The following is an 18,201-nucleotide window of genomic DNA, read 5'->3' on the forward strand; positions in this document are numbered from 1 at the left end:
ACTACCCGTTGAGCCCGACGATCTAGCCAGCTTTCTATCCGCCTTATAGTCCATTCATCCAGTCCATACTACTTTAACTTGCTGGCAAGAATACTGTGGGAGACTGTATCTAAAGCTTTGCTAAAGTCAAGGAATAACACATCCACTGCTTTCCCCTCATCCACAGACCCAATTATCTCCTCATAGAAGGCAATTAGGTTAGTCAGGCATGACTTGTCCTTGGTGAATCCATGCTGACTGTTCCTGATCACTTTCCTCTCCTCTAAGTGCTTCAGAATTGATTCCTTGGGGACCCCTTTGCCTATGCAGAGACCCACTGAAGTTAATTTCCTGCAACAGAGACAGGATCAGCCTCTAAATATATCAGATTTCATTCCACTGTATTGTGTTACGAGTCAGTTTGGGAGGTACTACAGGGCTTTCTGTGCAGAAGAATAGAACTGAGGAGAGAAGGGAAAATCCTTTGTACAAAAGATTGAGCTCTTGAAATTTGGTTTCATTTTAACTAACAAATGAAACCCCAAAACTTCAAAGTTCTCCATGAAAGGAAATCCACCTCCCATCCCCTGCGCAAAAAAAAAAAAAATCCAGATCCATCAATTTTTTTGTTTACTTTTAAAATATTATATGTAATATAAACATTTTAAAGAAAGTCTTTGTTGCAAAATGCTTTGACATTGTTGGGACCCCCCCCCCCCCATTTTTCTCTTAATGACCACAGCTGGCCAAATGAAGAGAACAGTGCTTTATGGCTGGGGAGGGGGACAGGAAAACTGTTCCAAAAATAAAGGAGGGGTCAGCATGGTCACTGACTCATCTCCTCGGAATGAAGGGTTTAAAACGGGCAGCCCTGTTCCTGAAGTTCCCTTTTACACAGAGCAGGCTTATCTGCCGGGTAGTCCCAGGCATCTAATAATAGAGTTGCAGCCTGATTAAACCCATATTGTACGTCTCCTATCCTCCTTTTGGTATAGCCAGACAAACAACACAACTTCATAAAGCCACTTTGATTTCATTAGAACTATTTTCTCTGATGGAAGATGGTTCTTTTTAAAGTTTTTTTGACCAGCTCTAGCAAAGAGCTGGTTGCTCTACTTTTTCTGAGCAAGCCCAACTATGGATGTTTGGCTGGCTAGTCTGCCAGTAACTTGGGGTCAACCAAAACTGTTGTTTCTAAATGAATCAAGTTTGAGGAATTCAAATTTACTACAGTCAGTATTTGTAAACTGTTTGTGACATTCTTATATTACCTCCCACCATCTTGCACTTTCTCCAATGTGAGATATGAGAGACATTGATCATCAGAGTTAAATTTCGGTGAGTGAAGAATAATAATAACGGGCATCAATGGATAAAAGTAAATGTTTTTTTTTTCATTTTTGTACAAATGATAAAAGATGAAATACAATATATCTTCAAAAAACTATCCTGCAAAGTGTTTTAGAGTTACTATAATATATTCACAAAGGCATAAAAGTAAATACTTATCATGTATTTGAAAGTTGAACAGTACCATGCCCCAAGGTCAATTAAATATAAGTAATTAGCTGTATAATTACCTATCTTTTACTTTTTTATGTTTCTATAAAAGTATGGAAAAATAATTTTACCCAGTGAGGATTGATAACTTTTGATTGTGCTAGGAAAGCGGTGTTTAATTGAAATAAAAATTAACATGTCCCAGGGTCAGCTTTTGAATTCACATTGATGTGTTATTCAGTCCTGATACCAACTTAACTGGTACATTCAGAGACTCTTGCAGTCACATTGGGGAGAGCTTAAAGATGCACAGATGAAGAACAGAAACTGCTCTCAGAATATGTGAATGTTGATTTTTGACTGAAGACATTCACTCTCACTAAACTTAAAGCATTTTTTTTTAGGGTTTAATAATTTCCATACTAGATCCATCAGCTGTGGATAGCCATAGAAGTCAGAATTTTGTAACACCTCTCCATTCCTATTACCAACAGTGTTACCCTTTTCTTTCCCACTGAGCATAGAATGAAACTGGCAAGTAATATTGTTTTTGTCCCTCCTTTTTAAACACAAAAATGGGGAGAGCAGGGATAGTACATTGGTATACTATGTAATTTAAGATCCTTTGAAGCTGAGGAGACCATTCAAAATTAAGTATTTAGAAATAGGCCCTTAGTAAGTTTGGATTAATCGGAGAGTCTTTATGTGAGTTTGAATCTCTTGTGGTGGTTCTGTGTCCTGATGAATTGCGAATGTTAAAGACTCTAATTCATACAATATTTCTGCTCCATTTAGTAAAGATTTCATTGGACTGTATTTTTTGGGGGGGGGGGGGGAGATTCCGCACTCACCACTATAGTATTTCATTATAGTCATTTTTCATTTGTGCTTACCCTGTGACAGCTCTATAAAGGGTGTGCATCCAAAAACAGAATCAGTCAGTTGAAATGGTGAGGACATGTCCTGTTCTGTAAAGAAAAGCTTGCTTATTTACTTCAGCTATTTTTTCTAACAAAATAGAAATGACAGTATGGTGGGTTTGGACACAAGCTTTCTATTTAAATAGGATTCAAAAAGAAAAACATTCAAATAAGGACATGTTCTTTCACAATTCCCCACCTTCCTGGCCCTGACTGTTATAAACATTTTAAGGTATAATGTGTTAGTGTTATTTTTCAAGTTCCATTCCATTTATTTATTCCCATCACATTTATTTGTCTTACAGTAGTAACATGACTAATCCAAGATCATGACCTCTTGTACCAGACTGTACAAATGCACAGCAAGAGTAAGTCCATGTCACAAAGAGTTTAGATAAATGAATGAGAAACGCAGACAGGTGAAGTGATTTGCCCAGCATCACACAGCTGATTGGTGGCAAACTAGGAATAGAATCAAGGTCTCCTGAATCCCAGTCTCATGCTCTACCTATGGGACCATGTTGCCTCTCAATGAAATATGTGATGATGATGTCTATTTTACAATGTCTGCTGTGAGGATTTGTTAGTTAATATTGGTGGCGTATTTTTAAAATGAAAAGTGCAATTTCCTTTAAGTTAACAGTATTTTTTTTAAGAGGCCAACTGATCATATAGTACACTGCATGCAATGACTGCTCCTGAAAACTATCCACTAGAATGATTCTTAGTACACTGAGGAAATGAATGACAATTGTTAGGTAATTAGAGAGACAAAATGGGTGAGGTAATATCTTTTATTCCATCTACTTCTGTTGATGAGAGAGACAAGCTTTTGACCACACAGAGATCTTTATAAATTTAAATTTAGGTCTGGGAAATGTACTTAGGGCTTGGCTACGCTTGCAAGATAGAGCGCATTAAAGCAGCCACGGGCGCCCTAACTCACGACCCGTCCACACTGGCAAGGCACTTAGAGCACTCTGATTCTGTGGTTAGAGTGCTCCTGGTAATCCACCTCAGCGAGAAGCATAATGCTTGGTGCGCCTTGGGTGAAACGCCCAGGCGTCAGTGTGAACAAGGTGTTGCATTACTGCGCTCTGATCGGCCTCCAGAAACGTCCCATAATCCCCTTATGTCAAGTGGCCACTCTTGTCATTGTTTTGCAATTGCTGCATGAATGCGGATATCAAAGCAAACCATTACAGTGGAATGCTGTGTGTGTGTGTGTGTGTGTGTGTGTGTGTGTGTGTGTGTGTGTGTGTGTGTGTGTGTGTGAGAGAGAGAGAGAGAGAGAGGCGGGGGGAGGGGGGAATCTCCTGCTGTCTGAACTTACAAGACAGCATGCTGATATGCTCTCAGCCCCCCAAAAACCCATTCTCTCTCCCCCCACATACACACAACACACTCCCTGTCACACTCCATTACACCCCCACCCCCTCATTTGAAAAGGATGTTGCAACCACTTGCTGGGATAGCTACCACAATGCACTGCTCTCTGTGGCTGCTGCAAGTGCCGCAAATGTGGCCACGCCAGTGCGCTTGCAGCTGTCAGTGTGGACAGACTGCAGCGCTTTCCCTACTGCGCTCTACGAAGGCTGGTTTAACCCAAAGCGCTCTACATCTGCATGTGTAGCCATGCCCTTTGTGTCTCAGCTAAATAGAAGGCTAAACAGAAAGTTCAGCATAAGTAGTTAGCACATATTCTAAGAGACCATTCAAGGTGAAGTGTCCCATTAACACCCCTGTAGTTATAAGACAAAAAGGGGTGGGGAGGGGGAGTTAGCGGGTAACAGATTGTCCTAATAAGCCATAAATCCAGTGTGTTTATTAAGACCATGATTTTTAGTGTCTAGCAAAATTATGAATATAAGCTCCCAGGCTCATCTTTTGAAAGTGTTGTGCAGGTTTCCTTTGAGGATGAGGACTGATATGTCAGATATAGAGTGATCACTTTGTGAAAAGTGTTCACTCACAGGTGACAGGGTGTGTTTGTCTTTTATCATTTTCCTATGTGAGCATAGTGATTGATTTCACTCACATAGTTGTTGAGGCATTTAGTGCACTGAATGAGGTACACCATATGTTATGATGTGTGTGTGTAGGACCCATGGATCTAGAAAGGTATGTTCTGGGGGTTATTAATCATCCTAGCAGTGGCAATATGTCTACAGGTTTTGCATCTGTTGGTCTGGTGCTCCTTTGAGTTTGCATGTCCTGGTCTGTGAGGAGCGTGCTTCTGATTATGAGGTTGGGGGTTGTTTGAAGGCCAGAAGTAGGGGTTCAGGAAAGATTTTTCAGGCTGAGATCTCCATTGAGTATGGATTTTAGTTGTTTGATGATACCCCATATGAGTTCCAGTGTGGGGTGGTAGGTGATAACTATGGGGGTGTCATAGGGGAAGGGGTTTTCTGTTTTGTGTTGAGCAGGTTCTCTCGGGGTATTTGAGTGACCTGGTCCATGCAGCAAACTACTTCTCCGCTGGAGTGTCCTTGTTTGATGAAGGCAGTTTTGAGTGTGTTAAGGTGTATATTCTAGACTTTTTCTTCAGAGCCTATTCTGTAGTATGAGTGCTGGCTATAGATAGCAAATTTCTTGGTATGTTTGGGTTGGTTACTGGATTTATGAAGTTAGGTGTGCTGATGCATTGTTTTTTTTGTATATAGTTGTCTGTAGGATTCCATTGTTGAAGCTGATCATGGTGTCCAGGAAGTTTGTTATTGTAGGAGTGTTCCAGAGAGAGTTTAATGGACTGGTGGTGGTGTTTGAAGTTGTTGTTGTCGAAATTTATGAGGGTGCTAATGGGCCACTTCACCTTGAGTTGTCCCTTAGAATATGTGCTAACTACTTATGCTAAATTCTCTGTTCCATCTGAGTACCTTTCCCAGTCCTAAAGAATAACTCTGTGTAGTTGGAAAGGTTGTCACTTTCACCATCAGAAGCTGATGCAGTAAAATATTTTACCTTACTCATCTTGTGTCTCTAATATCCTGGGACTGACATGACGACAACAACAACACTACACATAACATTGGTTAGATTAGACATTTTTAACCATACCAAACTCATAAATTTACAATGGTTTTATGATGAAAAGAGTTCTGTTCAATCACAAAAGTTGGTTTAATGCTTGTATGCTCAGTCATGTTAGTGATAACCTTCTGGAGCCCTGACTTTAAATTACTGAGCGGAAAATTATTTTATTTACAGAAGAAAATATAAATATTGCTGTCTTCGGGAATATTTTGAATATCAATGGTTTTACAGTCAGCATAAAGGATTTAGCGGACTAAAAATATCAACACTGATAAGCAAATATAAGCAAAACAATGTTTCTAGAGAGTGAATAAAACCAGTACCTAACTAAAGAAATTCATGGTTGGGTAGACTTGATGATAAACGAAAGGTCAGACAACTATTTCTTATAAAACCAAACCTCAATGCTGAGACTATTTCTATGTAAAATGTTTGTGTGTGTGGAATATATAAAAAACACGCACACTATATCAAAAGAACGTTATTCAGGTTGCAAAGTCAAGCACTCAAAATCGCCAGTCTTTCAATTTCCCTCCTTTGCCCCCAATCCCAATGTTCTTTTCCAGCCTGTTTCAGTCCACTACGCTTCCAATCCCAGTTTCCCTCTCCCTCTGTGAGTTTCCAGGCCCAGTCACTTCTGCCCAGGCTCCTTGTTGCAATTTCCTTCTTCATAGCTATAGCTCTTGTCCCCTCTCCATTCATGCAGGCTCCTTGCTCTCCAGGCAGGTACCATGACCTGGCATAGTCTGAAGGAGCCCAAAGGCTACAATGGCAGGGAAAGTCCTGCTCAGCATTTTCAGTGTTGATTCTGGTGATTTAAGCTGCTAAAATATAAATAAATTAATTAAATAAAAATCTCTGCTCAACATGTGTGAACTGTGATTCCCACGTTCAGGGTTTATAACTTGGCCAAATTTGGTCATGTTTTCACAGAGACAACCAATGGCACCTCCTGCCCAATGTAAAGTCCTTGCTACGTAGCATGAGGGTACTAGGGCTTTTCAAAAAAAAGGTTGACAAAAAATTTTAACTGAGGCAGAACAACCTGCTTTTCACTAGCCTCATTCTTGGAAACTGTAAAACCATTGTGGCTGAAACTTTTCAGAAACACTGAGCTTGAGGCTGGGGTGACCAGACAGCAAATGTGAAAAATCAGGACAGAGGGTGGGGGGTAATAGGAGCCTATTTAAGAAAAAGACCCAAAAATCAGGACTGTTCCTATAAAATCGGGACATCTGGTCACTCTACTTGAGGCAGACATGAGGCATGAAAAATGTCAACCCAGTTAAAGCCTGGCAAAGTTATAAGCCACTGAAAATAGGGTTTTATACTGGAAAGAGTAAGGCAACTTTAATAATATGCCATGCTACCGCCTAGTTTGAGTGTAGGTGTATATATGTCTGTTTGTATAATGTGTATGTTCACGTTTAATCCTGCAAAGGGATTTGAACAAGCTGACCCTTATGATTTCAGTGTCACAGTGGTTTCAGTGGGAGTCTTTCCAACCTGTAGATTCCTTTCTTTGGAATTTGGGCCCATGCATTAAAATGCATTAAAATATTTCATGCTGACATTGTAGAGTAGAACTTTTGGACTTTTATACAGTGAAGTCCATTTTCTTTTTTTGTTCTACATCTAACTTTATTGGATGGAATTGCAAATTTTCATTGCAATGTATTTGGGCTAAAAATAAGGAGACTTCTATTTTATTCCATTATAAAGATAAGTTCACTACAAGTAGATTTCTCTGAATTTAAGCGGAGTCCAGTTCTGCCACCCTTATGATGAGTAGCACAATCTTCCCAAAGAGACTGCTTATAGAGGAAGAAACTATGCAATGTGAGTGAGGGTGGTGAATTGGACCCTAAGTGTTTAGGGATAAAATTATTTTTGAAAGTAAGAAATTCTGCTTATGAACTCTGTGAAATACTCTGGAGTGCTTACTGACACGAGTCTGTTCTTTTTTTACTTTGGGATCATGTATCATACAATAGTCGGAGAGATGTTCAAAATATTTCAAGCAGAAGCTCAAAGCAGGTGGGACTATCCTTTCCATCTTTAAACTCTGTGAATCAATTGAAACAGCTACCAAGCCTGCCTGATTTTCAAAGTGTCTGAAGGTCATAGGTCTTACATTCTTTCTCCTAAAACTTTAATTTAAACATTAATAGTCCTTGGGGGTCTTCTAATCTTCCTCTCTTCATATTCCAAGTCCTTAAATGTGAGTCCTTTTTACAGTACTTTTGCGGGTTTTTTTTTTTTAACATATCTAGTAGGGATGAGTGAAACTCAAAGGGTTTATAGTCTGGGTTCCCTTTGGAGAAAAACTGAAAAATTGGGATGCTTTTCAAACTGTCAAAAAACTCTTCCTGAATCTGGAAAAAAAATGGGTTGGAAGTCTCACGAAAGCAGACTTTTCTATGAGATCTTTAGAACTTCCTGCTACCATTGGCGCCAGCTAGTCAGGGAAAAAATAGACATATATGCAGCATTTCAGCCCTTCCCAATCTGTTTCTGGCTAAGCTCTGAAGGAAAATTATGAGCACAAAAATGACACATGTCCACCTTACTTGCTAGGGTGGGACATCTGCTTGGGCCAGCAAGGAAGAGGATATCGAGGCTCTTTCCACCGTGCATGAGAAATCCTCCTTCTTTCGAGGTCAGCCAGTGCAGGAAGTGAGACTGTCTTGTCCCCTGTGTGGCCCTGATTGAACGGCTAGCTGGTTTGTGTTATGTTACACAGCATACACACAGAAGTTAAATAAAAATATTGAATGCTCTTGCTGGAAGTTTGCAATGTAACACTACTTTCTTTCTAAGAATTCAGAACGATCATGTGCAAGAACCCAAAAACAGAGACAAAAAGCAGGCTGCTCCCTAAAAGAGGCACAACTTGCCTTACCTTATTGTAGGCTGTCTCCATGTTAAATGACTGATGCTTGCATAGTTCTCTGCAAAGCTTCCCCTAGCCTGCAAGCAGGACCAGAACTGTTTCCCCCCCCCCCCCTCTCTCTCTCTCTCTCTCTCTCACACACACACACAAGTGTGAAAAATCGGGATAGTAGGATCCTATATAAGAAAAAGACCCCAAAATCGGGACTGTCCCCATAAAATCGGGACATCTGGTCACCCTAACACACACACACACACACACACACCGATTCTTACAGTGATAGCTCACAATTCCAATACAGTCTGCCCTAAACCACACTTTCCAGTTCCCTGGGGTCCGGGTGACCTCTGTGGTCCACCACATGCCAATTACCTGCTCAACTTCTTCCTCCTCTTTATGTTGAGGTTTGAATGTGGTTCAAGTGTGACCAGTTATCTTTTGGGTTGTGTGTGGCTGGAGCTGTCATTTTGTTTTGACTCTACTATATGCAGATCACCTATTGACCCTGAAATCAAAGTCAATATTTTCTGTTTCATGAAATATTTATGGGAAACTGAGAGAATGAGGAAGAAGTTTGATCAAAATGACTAGGAGCACTTTGCTTTCAAAAATATCCTTTCAGTGGAGTAGGAGTTGACAGTGCATTTTTAAATTCTGCCCTTTTAACACAGATCAGAAAATAATTCATTTTGGATCTATGGAGGGAAGAGTTGTCAGGTGGGAAACTTGTCCAGTATGTTGTAACTAACCCTTTGACCGCAGATCTCTGATGGTACAAATATGATAACCTTAGTGTCTCTCCTCCATTTCACTAGAATTTGATATATTTCTCTAATGCTTCACAGGTGAGATGGGAATATTCCACATTTTCACAGAAAGAGGAGAGTAACTGCTGATATAATAATGATGATAAATTATCTCTTTTCATAGAGACTCATTACTGCAAACAAAGATTACCTTCCTGCATCATTTCAACTTGGGATGTGATATCTTGATATGTATAAGATAAGCACTATCAGGGCTAGTTGGTAGCTTGAATTGTTTGGATACTTACTTATTACCTCTTTCCTTTGTTATGAGATAGTATTTTGTTGAAGCTGGAAAACAAACTAATCAGTTGTTTGCCTCTGCTTTCTTGCTGGGCATATGCCTCTGAAACATAGGGTTTTCACACATTACTGAGAGAAATGTCTGTGGGATCCTCTTCATAAAATATTGACAGCTTATTACTGGTGCTGTCTTTTTTTGCTAGGATGTAATGCCAAAGTTACATTAACCATTTGTTTTCTGTGAAGATCCTTTGGCACTTTTTATGAGGGTGGATCTGCCAAATTTCAATCTGAATAATTGCATTCTGCCTACTTTAAATTCCCCCCTTAATTTCAGTTGGATAAGGAAGCCTTCACTTTCAATCCTAAACCACTGTGCATAGTTTAAGCAGTTTGTATCTCTTAATGCTGCCAGAGATGTCTGCATGTCAGTAGAAGTGATTACTATATAGTACTCTATTAAAAGACCTTTGGAATCCATCATGATAAAAGCAAGATGAAAACAAATCATTATTGTCCTAACTTGCTAGCAGATTTATTTTTTCCTTCTCTACAGCTTGTTCACTAATTAGGTGAAACCATCTTCAGCAAGGCCCTTATTTCTTACCTTGGTCTCATAACGGTTTCTCCAGTGGAGTGGGTGAAAGGGACAATGACTACTTAATGTTGCTTGTTACTGTTCGCTCTCTCTGTAACCTGCAGCATGGTGGCATGAAGTATTTGCTTGTAAATGGCACTTGACTCAGAGCAGATGTGTGGGTGGCCCTAGGGGGGAAAGTGAATAATAATAGTCCCAGATTATTTTTTTTTGGTCTGGTGACTTGTGTGAACTTTATAACGTGGTCTTGGATAAATGATACTCTGCAGATTAGTCTAACCCACCATTGCATATATTTAAAAAAATATTTAAAAGTGTTTAACATTGCATTTGCATCAGTTTGTCTGCATGCTGGTGATACAGTACCAACATGCAGTTCACTGCTGTGCAAAGCATTTAGGATGGTGTAGTTATGCAAGATGCTATAGAAATTAAATATTTCTGTCATTCTAAAGAGAAAAGTGCTGTCTCCATGTTAAATGACTGATGCTAGACAGGTGATAGAAGTAGACATGAGGGGAAAAAAACTATTTAAAATCCTGACTGAAGAATACACCATACGTGTAACTTTAACTATTGATGTCATGTGTAATAACTATTCTAAATGTAGAAAAACATTAGCTCTAGGACAAAACATTCATTTAGTCTGTTTCTGAATTTAGCTGATTTTTTTCATAGTCCTTACTTTACTGACTTCAAATAGTCACCTTTACATTGCACCAGATCCTCCATTTATCAAAGTTCTTATGTAAAAAAGAGGATTGTTCTATAGAATTAAGAGGATAGCATTCTATTTAGTCATCTAATGTAGCTGTTTATGCAATTAGCCTCTGCTTAATGCCAAAATTCTTATTTTTATTTTTGATCAGTATTTGGACACTCCTGAAGACAGGTCATTTGGCAGTTCACTGATGGAGGTAGAAGTGGACCTGGACAGCTACCAAACAGCTTTAGAAGAAGTACTCACATGGCTTCTCTCTACTGAAGATGCATTACAAGCACAAGGAGATATATCCAGTGATGTAGAAGAAGTCAAAGAGCAGTTTCACACCCACGAGGTATATGTGAACCACAGAGACTGAGAAACCAGTGCAAACACTTCATCATCTATTAATTGGTGTTCATCTATTTGTATGGTACATTAAGATCAAAATCATAAAATTTTCACCGGTGCTATTGTCAGTCCCTGTTCTTTCCTTTTCCATTTGGTTTTGGAGACTTTAAATTTAGCACTGGAGACTTTGCCTCTTACACAAGGTGAAGGTGTTTATTTTTACATTGGGTTACAAAGTTAAAATGAATTTTTAAACCAACTTAATTTGTTTTTGAAAATATGTGCAATTGAAGATATTTCTACAAAGTATCCCTCTTCCTTGTAATCTTAGTTAAGATTTACTTTTCTTTTATTTTCAGGGCTTTATGATGGAATTAACAGCTCACCAGGGACGTGTTGGTAATGTTTTGCAAGTGGGGAGTCAACTTATAACAGTTGGGAAGCTTTCAGATGATGAAGAAAATGAAATCCAAGAACAAATGAATCTGCTTAATTCTCGTTGGGAAAGTCTCAGGGTAGCCAGCATGGAAAAACAAAGCAAGTAAGTAATGTGTGTGTGGGGGGGGGGGAGTTAAAATTTTTATATTGCAATAATACAGGGGTGAGAGGGTGATACTTCGTTGCAAATGTATACTTGATCCTAAATTTTAGTTTATCTGCAATTTCAAGTGCATCAAACTCTAAACTTTCATGTTCATTTGAAAATGGAAGTTGAACGGATGGAAAGCTGTCAACAGTTTAGATTTTAGCAGCATTTTAAATACTCTTTATTCAACCTATCCTGGATTTTTTTCCAGAACATTTCCTCAAACAGCACACAACATTTAGTCAATAGAATAGGAATTATTCTATCAGAAAAACTGGTTTCCAGTTTTGGACAGGGGGTGTGAACTTTTCAAGTCTATATTAATTCATTTTTAATCTAATAAATGGAGATTGTCAACAAAAAGTTGCTGAGATTTGTTGTCAGAGGAATTGCTCTGAGAACACATTATACTAGTCATGTAGTTTGAGCTTGGTTCCTATGGCAATTCTGATTTCTTATTGGACATGTGAAATCATGGTAGGTTAAAGCATTTCATGTTTATGTTGTATACTTTTAATACTTAAATATAGGTTAAATATAAAGGAAAGAAAGGGATTTGAGTTAAAATGAGAGGTGAAATGCCAATAATAAAAGAATATGATAACTATTATTTGTTCACATGTACTACTTAATATAAGAATGGATATGTTATTTAAAAATGGGATCCTTTATTCTTCTATCTATTAACACACATAAGGACAAAGTTCTGATATGATATTGGTAACTTAATTCTTATTCATAGTAAAGAAAATTAACTACTACGTATTCATATTAAAGTTAAATTAACTATTAGACTTGCTAGCTTGGTAGAAATGTACACCTTTGCACTATATGAAGCCAGGATGTAAACCTTGAAATCAAAAGGATGATGATAATTTTCTTAAAAGCAGAAAAGCTACGGACCATTTCACTCACAAGAAAATTGAAGGGTTGGAGAAGTAAGGTGATGAGATGTTAAGTGGGAGGTGAAGGAAAAAGATGAAGGGTTTGAGGTAGAAAATGAGTGAGAGGGCAGGGAATTGAAGCCTTTAGAAAGGAAGAATGGATTAAGAGTAGAAAAATGAGTTATAGGTTAGCTGCAGGACTCTGACTCTCTGTATTTCGATTTCCATACACAATACAGTACAAGAACATTTACATTAGGTACGGCATGGTATAGCAGAGAAGGCTGATGTTGTGGGATATAGAGGGGATTGGAGCAGAAATATGATTGCAAAAATGGGAGGAGGAAATATCCCTGCAAGTTTCCTTCCCTCAACCTTTAAAAAAGAATACAGTTGCCTTTCAGATTGTTCAGAGGGATTGGATATTGTCCAGGTTCTCATCTTTTCTCCCCTCCCCCCCCCCCCCATCTGTTGATTTCCTGAGACACTCTTGAATCTCTTCTGCATAAAATAACTCTACTTCAGAACAGTTTACTTTGGTCATATTGTGTCTTATGGAGCTCTGTTTACTTAACTTATCTGTTTTCATATTGATTCTATACAAAACAGGAACTGAAGTGTAAGATATTTTACTGTTATAATGTATTTATTCTACCAAAATGAATCAAGGGGAGAATAAAAAAACAACTACTAACCATTACCAGTGTGTTTATAGAAATACAGTAGTAATTACTGTAGATTATAGCTGCTCTCATCAGTAAAATCAACTGGATGTAAGTACATAAGACCTGGGATTGGAGGTCTATATTTGCTTCTTTATTGCTCCATGTGTTGGTGATTATATATGAAGTCCTAGAAGGACCCTACATTGGTATCTAGAGGTGTCTGAGTCACAGCAGTTGTGCTTTAAGTGGCAAACTGCTTCTGTCTGTGCCAAGAGTAGAGCTAGCTGGAAAATGTTGGTTCAAGTGAAATTTTGACAAAAAACTGAAACCAACTTCTATCCAAAAGTTAAACTCCAGTTATGGGGACATAGTATTATTAGCTGATGGTCCTTGATTCATGACTCATGGCAATCTGTCAAAGGCTGGCTTTTGTGACATTTGATATGCAGTGCAAAATATATCAGTTTACTCAGATCTTTTATTGTACCAGGGATTTAATGCTAAAATGAAGAACTTTGTTTTCTCTTACTAGTATGGAAGCAGGAAGTCACAGGTTTCAGTTAAATATTTTTATTTAACTGTAGCAACAACACAACAGATGGGATCCCATTCTGTATCTTACTCAGAGAATCTCTAAACTATGTATGGTCTTCATGTTTCTCTTGTCTACGTCCTTATACACTGCACTTCTTCAAAGAGAGATACAAGATGAGACCACTATGTGCCATTGCAATGATTTATAGGCAAGTTGCAAAAATTAAAAATAAATTAAAATCCCACAGCAATACATACAACTACCAGGTAGCAAAAATGTTATTAACTGAATCAAATTGCCAAAAAATATCCAGCTTACAACCATATCTGCAGTTGCCTGATCAAAAGGTTGGATGTAGCAGCATGTCCTGACAGGATGATACATTTGTTTTATTTCAGCCCAATGGGATGGTGGGACTTACAGAGTCAAGGGGCCTTTGGAGAGAATGCTCTGCCACCAGCTCCTTCACCAAAGAGTCTCCGACTTTAGTGTTTCTGCTAATACCAACTCAGAGAGGGGAGGCAAGCCCGCAGGATGGATGGGCACTAAGGATGTTCAAGATGGTATATGTCAAAACCAATAGTTTAAGCTCCACCTGGAAGGCTGTTTGCAGCCAGTGTAGATCCCAAAGCACTAGTACCATGTGTTCATGCTAGGATACTGCAGTTAAAAATCTTCATAGTTGTATTCTGCACCACCTCTGTTTTCAAGTATAGGCCTCTGCAAAGCACGTTGCTGTAATCCAATTGGGAGGTAACAAAGAGGTGGATCACAAAGAGAGATTCATATCCAAGGACCAGGTGCAGATGAAAATAAAGCTATCTTGGTAGTTGTTACTATATGATCAGCATCTCTAACTGACATATCCAGGGTAAAATCCAGACTCTTGAGTAGCTGTGTCACCCCAGCCCTCTAACCTGGGTTTTGAGTTACTTCTATAGTCTCCAGCCTGGACTGCTCACAAACAGCCTCCAGTATGCAAATCACTCCCAGCTGTGTCTGTGTATGTGTATGTGCTGCAGCCAACCAGCCACACCTTGGCTCTTAAGTCAAGGTTATACAGCAGGGTGACACCAACATACTGCTAGTCTTAGATTTCCCCCCAGAAACGTATGTCTTGTATTGCCCAGCCCTCTCCCGATAATACAAATTCATATAAAGTCCATATTTCATTCATAGAAATATGCACATACCTTGTTACCCCAAATGGAGTTTCATAGACAGTTCAGTTTAAACACACTGGATTATAAAACAAGTTTATTTAACCACAAAGAGCAAGATATTAGGTGAGTACTTTTAAGTAGATATGATTATAAGAAAAATAAAGATAAAACACAACTGGTGCCTTAACAATCTATGTTAAATTCAAAGCAAAGTTTTTCAAACCATATGCTCTCAGTAGTCTTACTGATCGAACTCGTTAGGTCAGAATCCCTTCTCCAGTTCAGTGGCTGCTTCCTTTGTTCCTTCTGGTGCATGAATCGAAGGACAGCAAGAGAAAGAGGGAGGAGTCGTTGGAGTTTTTATGCCTCCTTTTGATACTGTCAGTTAGCCACTTGGGAAACATTTCCAGCTGAGATTCAGGAGTCAGAATGTCTATAGGAAAGGATGTTCCCTGCTGCTTTTTCCTCACCTATTGGAGCTTCTTTTGTTTCCCTTCCTGCTTGATGACTCTGTTTACTGCTTAAATGCAAATTAAGCAGAACACACATTCCTTTGTTTGAGACAGACCTAGTCACCAACCTGAGTTTGGAACATGTGTTAAGAAGACCAAGCAGTGGTCTCTTATAACTTCAAATGCGATGTTGCCACATGCGTTTTATCAGGACAATATTGACCAATGAATTATGAGGTTTTCAAATGATACTTCGAAAGCATACTTTGTACAAAGATGATTACAATAGTATTCAGGGTGTGAACACAGGTACATTCTGTCACACTAACGAAACCCTCAAGCTGCAAATGTTACAAAGATGCACAAATCTCAGATAAATAATCTGGTTGCTCCCGACAATCACCACCACCTCAGTCTTGTCCAGATTAAGTCACGATTACATTCAAATATTGTGTTTGTGTATAAATTATTGTTTAAAACATATATGCTATACTGCAGCATACCAGAATTCACTCACTCAGCACTTTGAACAAGTGGAGCAGTGGCTACACATCTTCAGATTTTTTTGTCTAGGACTCGCTTAGCCCCAATTCTGCTAATTGCAGGAGCAGCAAAAGGCAGAATGTTATGGTGAAGACAAGAGTGAGTAGGTTAATATATAGGTATATTAGGGTATATATTCCTGCTTACATAATTGACTATTACACTTTTAGTTACTAAATAACAAGAAGAAAATATCCTAAAGTTAACACTTATACTAAAACACCTGACAAATGATCTTGATTTTACTAAAAATATATTAGGAAATCCTAAGTGTTTGAATGAAATGTGGCTTTTAATCCACATTCTCTGTATGAGCATGGATCAAAGTAAAGCCCCTTCCAGGAGCTTGACTTTATTTACAAAGGAACGTGAAGATGATAAAAAGTTTGGTCCATGCCATCTATTAAGGTTTGGATGCTCAGCTGAGCCCCCAGGTTTTCTTTGCTTCAGGCCAAAGATCATCACTGTAGCTGAGTTTAGAAGCATTATTCTTCATTTTTCCACCCCCTCCGGCCAGAAGGCACTTCCTCCAGGTTTGATACTGCTAACTAGGCAGTAGATCAGAACTGGCTTCAACCTCTGTCTCCAGGGAAAATTGTTTTTACTTTCCTCCCCTAGTCTTGTGTGGGGCTTGTCCACCTCATCACAATATGTAGTAAGCAAATCAGACTGCCACTGATCTAGAATGAACAACTGTCACTCTACTTTACAAGTCTTGAACACATTTATGACAAAATTATCCTCTCAGACCTACGCTATTGGACAAGTCTCTGCTGTTGTGAATACAGCTCCCATGATGACACTGAGAAGCTGTCACATGTAAATAGAGGATTTTTGCAGACCTAATAAAAGTGTGGGAAATTCAGGGAATTTGCCAATAGTTAATAAATGTTTAGCAATTTTTAAAAATATATATATAATTGTAATAGAAAATTGCCACATGGTTTTGACTTCCTATTGGCAAGGAGTATTTCAACTTTTCCTTGGCATTTATTTTCAATAAATGGAAATTATTAAATCTGATGAGATTACTATATTATTGAGAGAGAATTGCAAACACACTTCCATTAAAAGCCCCCTTTTTATGCTATTCTCTAAACCTGAAGTTTATAAAGAGGCTTTTCATCAGTGGCGTGGTGGGGTTTTAGTTTTTTTGTTTTTTTGTTTTCGTAATTACTGTTAAAATGGAATTGAATTTTTCCTCAAGTTGAATATGCAGTCTGTATCTTTGACTTACACCCGGGAGGTGAACATAGCAAGTATTTTGGATATTCCTGTCCATAACAGAAGGGTTGATTGTTTCTGGATTTAAATATGAACAGTAAGAGGCAATATTCTGTAATGTTATGGACTTGTGATAAGAGAATCTCTATTCTGGAGGGTGAAAGATGAAGGTTGATCTTTAATCTCTGACAGGCTGGTGCACTGCATTCATGTTAACTGTAGAAATCGTTAGGGATGATGTTTCTTTCATTGCAGTACACTGATGCCAATATTGTCATTCACTGTATCTTCCAGAATTAACTAGAATGCAGATTTTGCTATTTATTACTGTACTTAATAAAGCCATATTTTAGGAAGAAATAAACATTACAAATCCTAATACACTGGGACACAACATTTCTTAAGGAGCCTTCAGGTATTGAGGATTTCTCTTGCTTTTGCACACTAAAAAGGCTATTTCCTGTAATTTTTTCATGAATTTTTTCAGGTTTTTAAAGAGATGAGTTTTTTCAGCGGTGTAGCAGCATTTTGTGACACTGTTATAAGCCACTTCTTATTTGGGGAATAAATCCAGCTAACCTGCTTTAGAGGAGCTAGTCAAAAATGTAATGATTTCCACCACCACCCTGAACACCATCCATTTTATACAATAAAATATGTGATAACACCAAAACAAATAGAAGCAGAAGTTTACAATTACATTGTGTCCTTTAAAATGATTATATTTTTCAACTAGAGATGGACACTGACTATTCAGCTATGTTTTATTTAGGGTTTTATGCAATGCTTATCACTGTCATATCTGAGCTACCAAGTTTGAATTTAGATACAAGTTTCCTCCAAGGTTGGACAGAATTTGGACCATAGGAATGTAGGAATTGCCATAATGGATTAGACCCATGATCCATCTAGTTCAGTACATCCTGTCTCTGAGTGTGGCCATCATGAGTGGACATCCACAAGAAGATGTAAGAGGGAAAGGCTGAGATTTTAGTTTGAACAGGAGGAGACAGACCTGGAGTAGAGAGGTACATTTGTGAGTTCTCAGCATGGAGATGGTAGTTGAATTTTTGTGTTTGTGGATGAGATTACGCTTGCATGGGGAAGAGACGGGGTGGAGAGC

The 18,201-nt window shown here is 38.5% G+C and overlaps 1 protein-coding gene across 24 annotated transcripts in view; it reads left to right on the forward strand.

Moving 5' to 3' along the window:
* DMD (dystrophin) overlaps window positions 1-18,201 on the forward strand; it is a 2,010,563-nt gene that overhangs the window by 688,877 nt on the left and 1,303,485 nt on the right. For all 24 annotated transcript variants that reach the window (XM_065590838.1, XM_065590858.1, XM_065590878.1 and 21 more), the window contains 2 exons: window positions 10,842-11,030; window positions 11,386-11,567. In XM_065590838.1, the coding sequence (XP_065446910.1) occupies window positions 10,842-11,030; window positions 11,386-11,567 (371 nt within the window). The remainder of the gene's footprint in view (window positions 1-10,841; window positions 11,031-11,385; window positions 11,568-18,201) is intronic.

This window comes from Chrysemys picta, chromosome 1 (assembly GCF_011386835.1).
Source record: "Chrysemys picta bellii isolate R12L10 chromosome 1, ASM1138683v2, whole genome shotgun sequence".
In the NCBI taxonomy this organism is placed as follows: Eukaryota; Metazoa; Chordata; order Testudines; family Emydidae; genus Chrysemys; species Chrysemys picta.